Source organism: Asterias amurensis, chromosome 19 (assembly GCF_032118995.1).
Source record: "Asterias amurensis chromosome 19, ASM3211899v1".
NCBI classification, from domain to species: domain Eukaryota; kingdom Metazoa; phylum Echinodermata; class Asteroidea; order Forcipulatida; family Asteriidae; genus Asterias; species Asterias amurensis.
The window spans coordinates 13,834,507-13,845,822 of NC_092666.1; the positions used below are offsets into that span (position 1 = coordinate 13,834,507).

The window sequence follows — 11,316 nt, forward strand, 5'->3', positions numbered from 1 at the left end:
AAAAAGCTGAACTTACCCCTTGTCGTTTTTTCAGTTTAAGGCCAAAATTTGATAAAAATACTGGACTTACCCCTTGTCGTTTTTTCAGTTAATAGCAAAAATTTGATAAAAATGGTGGACTACCGTTTTTTCACTTTAAGGCCAAAATTTGATAAAAATGCTGGACTTACCCCTTGTCATTTTTTCAGTTAAAGCCAAAATTCGATAAAAATACTGGACTTACCCCTTGTAGTTTTTTCAGTTTAAGGCCAAAATTTGATAAAAATACTGGACTTACCCCTTGTAGTTTTTTCAGTTTAAGGCCAAAATTTGATAAAAATACTGGACTTGCCCCTTGTCGTTTTTTAAATAAATGGCCAAAATTTGATAAAAATGCTGGACTTACCCCTTGTCGTTTTTTCAGTTTATGGCCAATATTTGATAAAAATACTGGATTTACCCCTTGTCATTTTTTCAGTTGAAAGCCAAAATTTGATAAAAATACTGGAGTTACCCCTTGTAGTTTTTTAAATTAATGGCCAAAATTTGATAGAAATACTGGACTTACCCCTTGTCGTTTTTTTCAGTTTATGGGCGATATTTGATAAAAATACTGGACTTGCCCCTTGTCGTTTTTTTTCAGTTTATGGCCAAAATTTGATAAAAATGCTGGACTTACCCCTTGTCGTTTTTTAAATAAATGGCCAAAATTTGATAAAAATGCTGGACTTGCCCCTTATCGTTTTTGCAGTTTATGGCCAATATTTGATAAAAATACTGGACTTACCCCTTGTAGTTTTTTAAATTAATGGCCAAAATTTGATAAAAATGCTGGACTTACCCCTTATCGTTTTTGCAGTTTATGGCCAATATTTGATAAAAATACTGGACTTACCCCTTGTAGTTTTTTAAATTAATGGCGCAAATTTGATAAAAATGCTGGATTTACCCCTTGTCATTTTTTCAGTTAAAAGCCAAAATTTGATAAAAATACTGGAGTTACCCCTTGTAGTTTTTTAAATTAATGGCCAAAATTTGATAGAAATACTGGACTTACCCCTTGTCGTTTTTTTCAGTCTATGGGCGATATTTGATAAAAATACTGGACTTGCCCCTTGTCGTTTTTTTCAGTTTATGGCCAAAATTTGATAAAAATGCTGGACTTACCCCTTGTCATTTTTTCAGTTTAAAGCCAAAATTCGATAAAAATACTGGACTTACCCCTTGTAGTTTTTTCAGTTTAAGGCCAAAATTTGATAAAAATACTGGACTTACCCTTGTCATTTTTTAAATAAATGGCCAAAATTTGATAAAAATGCTGGACTTACCCCTTGTCGTTTTTTAAATAAATGGCCAATATTTGATAAAAATACTGGACTTACCCCCTTGTTTTTTTTCAGTTTATGGCCAAAATTCGATAAAAATACTGGCACTTGCCTACGTTTCCTCTAGGTTTTTCCTTGGTGCCCTTGAATTGCTGTTGGCATTTACAATTTCCTTTATTAAGGAGAAAATGCCTTGGTGCCCTTACCCTTTAAAAAATGAAGCATAGAGGCCTTGGGAGTAAAGCTTGGCTGAGAGGCCGTCGTGGCCGTCGCGGAACTAACTTACTCGACATCCTACGGAAAGATCTGAATGCTCGTCAGATGTTCCTCAACCCAAAGTGACATCCTACGGCTTCCTGACGTAGCCATTGATCATTTGTCCTGGAGAACTCTGTATTAGTAGAGACTGATAGGATATTTATTCAGCGTTCACTCGCTAATACTGTTCCTGTGTACAGTTTACAGAGCTTGGCTTGTGACCTGTAGTTGAACTTTGAGTGCCCTGAGAAAAAGGTTATACAGCCCTCCAACCACAATCATGTACTTTGAAAACAATTAATAAAAACGAAAATTCACCCAAGCAATTTGATGTGGAAAAAGGATTTAATTTTAATCATTTTTTTATACATGTATCAATTTACAATTAATAAACCAGGTGGAATAGTAAAATACGACTGGATATATTGTACCCAGGGTCCTTGCTAGAACTTCTCAACTGTAATTGTACTCGAACTGAAGCTGCGTTATGAAGGGGAACTGACTATAATTTGAATTTTTGGGGGTCTCTGATGTGAAGCTACACCATGGCCGCATGTTAAAGAGCTGCTTAGCGGCCAATTTTGTGCTTACTGTATGATTTCCATTTCATAGCGCTGCTAACCGTAAGCACACGAAAAGGCATGCCAACCTTCCGGTGCTTACTAAAAGAAAAAAATAATGGCGTAACAATACAAATACATGATGACAATTAAGACGACCGCCTAATTTTCCTGCTAACCTGTGAAATTCGTTCACACCTCCAACACCTTAGCAAATTGTTCTGGTACAGTAAGCACGAAAATTTGCTTACCGTTGAGCAGCGCTAAGGGGCCAATTTAATAAAACATGTAAGCATGAAAATTTGCTTAGCATGAAACTTCTTGTTAAAAGTAGCATTACCAACCAAATTTCCACGTGATTTTCAGGAAAAGCAAACAACAGCTGAATGGTTGGTAACCCTGTTTTTATCAAGGAAGACATTTCACGCTAAGCAAATTTGTGTGCTTAGCAGCTCTATGAATTTGGGCACAGGTCTATAGTACGACAGAGAACTATCTACAGAAATAAATTATCTTCAAGGGACTCACTAGGAAACATAAATATTCATAACATAAACATGATAAACACCTCAGTATAAAAACCCTATAAAGGTATGATAAATGATTGGTAAAAGATACAAGAATAGTTGAGTAATAATTTCTGATCACAAAACATTAGTCCATTAAAATTGGTGTTTGAAAAAGCAATGCCTATTAATGGGCAAAGTTTGTTTGGGACACCAGTTGTCATAATTGGTTGCATAATTGAGACATGCACACACTTCCGATCGAAAAAACAGGGAAAAAAAAGGTGATTTACGTGGTAAGTCCCCTGCTAACGTGGTTGGCCCCCAAAAAGTCTCAATTTTGTGACAATTGGTATATAAAATATGCATTATCTCTTTTAAAGGCACTAGACACCTTTGGTAAAGGTCAGAGGCCAGTATTCTCACTTGGTGTATGCCAACTGAACATACATATTTGCATAACAAATCTGTAAACATTTGGACTCGATTGGTCAGCGAAGTTGTAAGAGAATACTAAAAGTATAATACTTCAGAGGGAGCTGTTTCTCACAATGTTTTATACTATCAACAGCTCCCCATTGCTTTTTACCAAGTAAGATTTAATACTAAAATTTGTTTTGAGTAACTACCAAAAGTGTTACGTGCCTTTGGACCAATAATATATCATACCTTATAATATCAACTGGATACGGTTCAATATTGGATTAGAAAGTTTCATTTTCAAAATCAAAATAAATGTAGATGTTACTCACATTTATCTCCTTTTAGTTGCATTTCACTCCTCAAGGCTAGAAGCTTCACCAGACTCTGGCAACCATGTCCTTTGCTCATGTGCGTTTTCTTGGACACCATAGAGGGCGCTGTAGGCGTGGTTTGAACTTGTTGATCATAAACGTTTGGGGCTTGTACTCCCAACTGTCCTTGGTGACAGTGTTCTCCCCCTGTGTCTGATTCAAATTGCTTTCCTAAGCCATCTAATGGTTTGGTCAGGCTCTCCATCGACAACCGTAGACTTGTCTTAATTGATGGTGTGGTTGGTAGTCACAATGTGGTTGGTTGCCAGTCCGATGAAGCTTCTAACTTTGGAGTGAATCGTAACTAAAAACAACAAAACTAAATTTATTTTGATTTGAAAATAAATGCTCCTTATTGACCCATGATGAACTTATTTAACTATGGTTTAATAATATTTTGCACAAAGAATACACAAGAGTTAGAAATCACTGAAGACGCTGACAAGTTCTGAACTTGTCTCGCTTAGGGACTGCCTGAAAAAAAGACAAGCACGTTCTCGGCGCAAAAGAGCGATCACGTTGGCACACAACCACAGTCTATTGGTCTGCCAGAACGTTCCACTGGGCCGCATCACTGAGTCGTGAATCACAAGTGAACGTGCCCATTAGTATTTTGAACTTTCAAACGAAACGCTCCGGTGATTAAACGGAATACTCTGGAAAACTTAACCAATTCCTTTGGCAACGCAATTGCTGCCGAAGAAACACAGCCTCGGACACCATTGATTTTGCTCTTTCAGAAAAAAAAGTTCCTGGCTGGATATACCAGAATGTCATAATTGTCTTGTCTCTTTGTGACGTTAAAATTAAAAACTCCTTCACTCCGATGTTTATAGAATGCTTCAACTTTATACATCACACATGTAGTGACCAGAAGTCACATTGGCCAAAGTCCATACCCAAGCTTCATTCCCATCAGCAAATATTGCAATACTGTAAGCACTCGCAGAGGCAAAAACTCTGTAGAGGACCGGCAGCATGCAATAGAGATCATATGTTGTTTTGGCTGGTGCCCCATTTCCGGTGTGCTATGGAAATGGTGTACACACAAACAACCTGTATAGCCGATAAAATGTTCACTGATAACCATGGCGATAGGACATATACGAGCCTTTGATGATACAAGCATGGAACTTGGCACACAGGTGGAGTTTGTAACGAGAAAGATATTCAGCTATTTATCAATATGATATTTTCCTCCAAACATCTCCACGAGTATAGAAAACTAATTTCTGAGACCACTACAAGTTGAAGCACTCTACCAAACAGATACCCGAGTTTAGGACTAACCTTTGTTACTTGGAAGTTTATTTTATTATGGAAAAATTGCTACCTAGTGACGACCTTTGACCTCAACCTATCATAAGCCCAAAGCCGACGCGGTATTGGCTTTTCCAGTGGTTGAGGACGGCGCTTAGGAGGAAGGTGAATGGTAACGGTTGTAGTCTTTTCTCCATCACGGCCGCTACGGTCCAATTGGAGTCTAGCATTCCTGCAAAACGAGTAAATAGAGAAAGAAAAAGGTGGTAGATTTAGAGCAAGATTGTGGAAAGAAGTGTATGGTGTGATGTAGTGCTGGGCGAATAGTGAAATTTTGTTATTCGGATACCGCTGGCCAACTTTCCAAAATTAACCGGATATTCGAATAGTTTTTTCGCTATTTAATAAAAAATAAAAAATGAAAAATAAAAAAAATATTTTCTTTTTGCCGTTAGAGGGCGCTGTTCATTTGTGAATGAGATCATATGGGCGGATTGATATAAGTTTTAGACAGTGTCACTCGGTTCATTCATAAAAATGACCGGATCTAATTTAAAGATGGCGATTTGCTTTTTTCTTTTGATCGTGATTGACTCTACGTGAAGGAAAACTTTTGTAATCTTTGAACAAATTACGTCAGAAATGTCATTGTTTTAACTCTTCACGGAGGTGAGCATAGTTAAATACTTAATATATGCTGTTTTATGCTGTTTTAATAGAAGTTTCATAAGGATTCAGAGAAAACATTCATGTCAGTTGTCGCCCGACGTCTGCAGATATTCGGATATTAAAGAATATCCGGTTACTCGGTTGTAATTACAGAAACATCCGGTTTGTAAATAGGTATTCGCGCCCTATGCGGATATCCGGTTAAGAAAAAAAAGGCATTCGCGGTTACGGATAGGAAAACCTATTCGCCATTAACCGGATATTCGAATAATTCGCCCATGCCTACCCTAGTGTGATGTGTCATTGTGTGTCATGGTGTGGTGTGTCGTGGTGTGGTGTGGTGTTTTATGGTGTGTCATGGTGTTTCATAGTGTTGTGTGGTGTGGTCTGGTGTGTCGTGGTCTGGTGTGTCGTGGTGTGTCGAAGTGTGGTGTGTAATGATGTTTCATACTGTAGTGTGGTGTGTCATAACGTGGCCTGATGCGCAAGGTCGTAGTGTGGGAGTCAAATCAAGCCAGTTTATTTCCTGTACTTAATATGAATTGCTAAAATGAAGTGAATATTAAGCCTATTACTGCATTGGGGCAATTGCTTCCCCATGCCCCTGGTCATTGCCCTGGTTCCCTTTAAATTTTCACTCATAGATGCGCCTTTTAGACTCGGGTAAAACTGCTACATGAATACCATTACAAGACAGAAGAATCAGGTCTCAAATTTCTACAAAACGTCACAAAAGGGAAAACAAAGCTGTTTGAATGCTTAACCCTAATTTAACTAATGCTTCTTTTCAGAACCACCCCAACTCATTAAAGATAGTCATTACATGGTGTTACCGCAAACCTTTCTATACCCTAATTTGTTTATGTTGGAGACCTTACATGGAGGGAGCATATTCAGGTAAGGTTTGCACTAGCACCATCTGCAAATCTCCAGAAGACATTCAGAGCATACTCATCAAAACGTTCAGTTGTCAACCACCAGTTCTTTTCAGAACCAACACTACTCAAAATGAGATGTACACATGGTGCAATCACAAACCTCACCAAAATTTGTTCAAGTCACAAATATTTTGCACACTGTACTTCCTCTTCTCTTTTGTACTAACCTTTAATCGTTACGTTGGCTTGATTGATATCCACTTGGTAGCCGAATGCTAATGCGCTTTCCTGAGCTCTGAAGTTACTTTCAAATTCTACTCCGAACTGGACATCTTTCCCCTTGTGGTAGTACGCCGCGTGGCATGCTGTCATGCCGAGTGTCCCGGATGCTATCCAGTTATTGGCTGAAAGTCAAAAACGATTGCATGCATGAAATTTAGAAAAAGGATATGTTCAAAAGAAGTCGCATCCCCTTAAGGTGATCCCTCTGCTGCCGCTTCCCAGGCTGTTTCTTAAACTTAGGTGTGATCCCTGGCTACACAGCAGTTAACGGCTGAATGGCTTCTGACTGGCACTCCGAACAAAGATATTTACAAAATAGTGAGACCGCCAACATGGGGCTAGATAGCTCAGCTGGTAGAGCGTCGGCACGTTAATCTGGAGGTTATTGGTTAAAATCCCGCTCTAGTCAATTATTCTTTGTTCAACCCAACATCAAAATTTATGCTTAAAGATCAATAAATGTTTTAAAACCTAATTCATAAATACTTAAGACAGTTAATCCATTCTGATTGGTCGAGAGGGCATCATGTGGGGGTGTTTAAACTGATGATATGACACCAGTAAAAAGTGTTGAAACATGCTAGCTTGCACCTGTGCTTATAAGACAGTTTTTTCTTTCCTATTGGTCATGTTGGTCAGCGGGTTTAAACCACTAGTTGAAAACCTCTTCACCATACATTGATTCCCTCATTGTAATGAGGCAGGCAAAGTTGCTCACCGACCAAGCATTCAAAAAATTTAAAACACCGAAAATCCAAACTCACATGAATATTTTCCTGCTAGCGACGGGACAGTCGCCTGTTGACCCTGACCGTAGTGGAATAGAACTTCGGCCCCCAGCGCTAACCTCTCGGACACGCTCTGTAGGTAGTGAGCAACGATTATACCAGAACCCTCTAGTGGGTTGATGTTAGCTGCTGTCAAGGTACCGGTGAATGATGGAGCCTTGTATTCTACTTCACCCTGGTAAACCGCCCATTTGGTTTGCTGCGTCTGGTACGGATACAAATTACATAATAAACATGATAAATGATGTTATTAAACGTTCTGAAGTACATTAATTGGTTTTTGCCCTAACACTGATGTGTACTAAGCACTGTATTCAGTACTTTCCCATCGAAATTTAAAAGCACTGTACACGTTTGGTAATTGTCAAAGACCAGTGTTCTCACTTGGTGTATCCCATCATATGCATAAAATAACAAGCCTGTGAACATTTGGGCTCAATTGGTCATCGAAATTGCGGGAAATTTATGAAAGAAATCACACCCTTGTTGGACGAATTTGTGTGTTTCAGATAGGAATAAAAGACTTCTAGCTAGAACTCTTTTATTATTTTAGTGAGAAATTACCTCTTTTTCAAAAACTACGTTACTTCAGCGTTTCTCGCAATGTTTCATACTATCAACAGCTCTCCAATGTACGTTACTAAGTCAGTTTTTAAGTTAATATTTGTTTTGAGTAATTACCAAACGTGTACCTCCCTTTAAACCAAATGGAGTTCTAAAACACCTGCAGAAGTTTAACATCTACAACATTTTTGCACTACTCACTGCTATAACATAGGATTCAACCTGCTTCAAGCCATTGGCAAATTCTGTTAGTGCAAAGCAAATGTCGTCACAAATCATAGGCCAAGCTCTTATTAAAACCAGAGCTGCCAACATATCGTCTTCCAATTGGGGAAGTTTTTTAAAACAATCTTGGAAATATTTTCTGAGAATTGCATTCAACATAACAGGGACAATTTTTCCATTATCAGGGAGTTTTTCAAATTTGTCTATCAGAACGAGGACAGGGAGAGTTTGCAGCTTTGCAGAACAACCAAGAAACATCCCCGATGCAAATTTAACATCTCATCGTCAAATTTTTAAACTCCCATAAATGGCCGACTGTGTTAGTTCGCAAAGTAAAACCAAAATTTTGAGGCAAATTTGTGTAGATCATTGGTTTCTACTTTTACAACATCTTTCTAACCATGCATTTTATAACAAACGGCTACAAACGCTTTTTATAGACCAACTCGAACGATCCAAGGCAACGAGTTCCTTTAAAAGAAGAGTGTCCTCAACACTGGAGAAGTGGATCAAAGAACAGGATTTCTTTATTTGTGTAAAAGATAAACTGACTCACAAAACTGACTTAAAAAGTCTGAATTCAGTGAAAACTCTATAATTTCCCATCCCTGTAGAACCAAAGGGAAGGGGGGGTTAACGGTTAAGGTACATACCTGTACAACTACTTTCCCTCGTAACCTATTTGCGAGCTGGGTAATAATTTGTGCGTTGAGACTTCCTGAGGTATCGATGTCACCCAGCATCACTGGATACGCCTGTCAAGAAAAACAGAAACAAAATCTCGTCAATATCAGCAAGGGACTCAACTATTACCTACATCTAAGATAATTCTCGTCACAGCCTGGATGAGGGGAGAAGATAATCAAGAAGTTTCATTTTAGATAGATGTGTGAGGAAAACCCCAGAGAATTATCCAGGGAAAACCCTCAAAGTCAAGAATGAACTGAAAACACAATTCACATACATTGTAGTGCCCCCGGTGTGATTTCAAAACCAAGTCCCAGAGTTGCAAGGCGAGGCGGCAAGACACAACTTCACCAATCTGACCACATCAGGGAAGTCTTTTGTCCAGCAACTATGCAAAGCAAATTATTTAGGCTGAACTTATTTTTTGAACACTGAATAATAATATTGAGTAGTGAATGATGATTTTTGGGCAATAACTGGTACACTTTGTGTAGTATTTCAGGCCTGTAATTACAGAGGCCATAGCCTCTCTTTAAGCCAGTGGACACTATTGGTAATTACTCAAAATAATTATTAGCATAGAACCTTAATTGGTAACGAGTAATGGGGAGAGGTTGATGGTATAAAACATTGTGAGAACAGGCTCCCTCTGAAGTGCCATAGTTTTCCAGAAAGAAGTAATTTTCCACGAATTTGATTTTGAGACCTCAGATTTAGATATTAGTTAGAGGTCTCGAAATCAACCATCTAAACGCACACAACTTTGTGTGACAGGGTGTTTTCATTATTATCTCGCAAGTTCGATGACCGATTGAGCTCAAATTTTTACAGGTTTGTTATTTCATGCATATGTTGAGATACACCAACTGTGAAGGCTAGTCTTTGACAACTACCAATTAGTGTCCACTGCCTTTAACCCTTGTCCTGGCCTTGGTTAATTTTCCACTTCAGGAACAGCATTTCCGGCGAACCGATTTCCCTGGGACACCGGGACCGAGATTCGAACCCATATTGTGACGACTCAGCCACCATAATTTGGTGCGCTAGTAACTCACTCCAACCTGCATAACACTAAGCTACAGGCTAGTCAATCTCGCTGAATCCATTTCCTTGCCATACATACCTCTGAGGGACTAATTTGGTTTGATCCAACGTAGGTCGTCCCAAAGTGGTAGGAGGACGGACTGAAGGCGCCAAGGGACAGAGTGTGACTGATCTGGAAGTGATTACTTAATCCCTTGTTGATGACCATCTTACAGCCCTCTATTGGCTGAGGAAAAACCTCTGCAAAACAGGAATAAACAAAAATGTACAACACTCATTATGAAAAATTTCTTTGTTTTAGCACTTATTATACACAACGAACAGAAGTAAATATTATAAGCCAGGTTTGTACTGCTGCCTGCGAATGTGAACGAATGCAATACGAATTTTGATATCACTTTCACAAGAGTTTGCCCAACCAAGTGAGTCAATTGATGTGAATATATGTAAAGTTAAAAATTCTATCACATTCGCAGGGTCAGAGAGAAAGCATGTATGAACTGGCACGACTGGGCTTTACAGCAATGCTGGAGAGCGATTTGGTGACCCAAACCAGAAACTTTGCCTTTGGTCAACGGATGAGGGTTTTTCGCGTGTTCGGTTCAATGGCTGGCTGACCATGCTGGACCAACTGAACTGGTCTAACTCACTACACTGGTTAGGTTTGGGTCGCCAAAACACACGCTTGTGGTTCGTGGACATAATTCTAATTACAGTTACTTCAGCACTTCAGCAGAACTGAGCAGTTCATTATGTTATTAACTTTGGTTTGAATTTGAGTTGTAAATTTAAAATATTTATTAATTAGGTAATGAAATTAGGTTTTCGTCAACAGAGAAAGGCACATTTAATTATGATTTATTTAACAATATTTCAAGGTGAATAATTAAGTCGTTACTATTTCTCACCAAATGAAACATAGATTTAACTATATTGCATTGTAAAAAAAATATAAAAAACCAGTGTTTTCCCAAGAGCTAACCTTTAACTTTCTTGAATAAATCTTCAAAACTTCCCGGATTGGGCAAACCTCCATTCCCAGCCGCCGTCGATTCGCTCCCAACACCGGCCGGTGCTGTTGCCGTCACAGGCGGTGAGACTGGCATCCCTGGCATAGGTGGACTTGGCATCACAGGTGACGCTTCTGCAGCAAAAACAGTACCCATTTTTAGGTTTTAATGTCGGGTTTTTAAATGAAAAAATCCTCGAACCGGTCTTCTGCGGGTTGTCTGCAACCAGCAATGGTTTCTTGGGGTTCATGCATGCATGCACACACACAGCACGCTGTACTTACTCCACACCCTCGACCCCAAACACGGACCCGGGTACTTGCTAAATCATCATCGCTTGATTTTATGCAATGTAGTGCATTGTGGGTAAACAACTATCGCGTCAACTCGTGTAGTGTGGGTTCGTTCCGGAAGTCCAACGGGTCAGAGGTCAATTGGCATGTACTGCAACCTCGAGTAAAAGTGGTGGGAACGATCGTGCTTCTAG

At 39.1% G+C, this 11,316-nt stretch overlaps 1 protein-coding gene across 1 annotated transcript; it reads right to left on the minus strand.

Annotated features, from left to right (window-relative positions):
- Positions 1 to 1,815: 1,815 nt before the first annotated feature.
- On the minus strand, positions 1,816 to 11,068 carry LOC139951621 (mitochondrial import receptor subunit TOM40 homolog). Its single transcript, XM_071950589.1, has 6 exons — positions 10,802 to 11,068; positions 9,899 to 10,059; positions 8,742 to 8,843; positions 7,276 to 7,504; positions 6,457 to 6,633; positions 1,816 to 4,914 (listed from the first exon to the last, which is right to left on the minus strand). Exons 1-6 carry the CDS (start codon positions 10,983 to 10,985, stop codon positions 4,775 to 4,777), a joined length of 993 nt encoding a protein of 330 aa, XP_071806690.1. The 5' UTR covers positions 10,986 to 11,068; the 3' UTR covers positions 1,816 to 4,774.
- Positions 11,069 to 11,316: the final 248 nt, after the last annotated feature.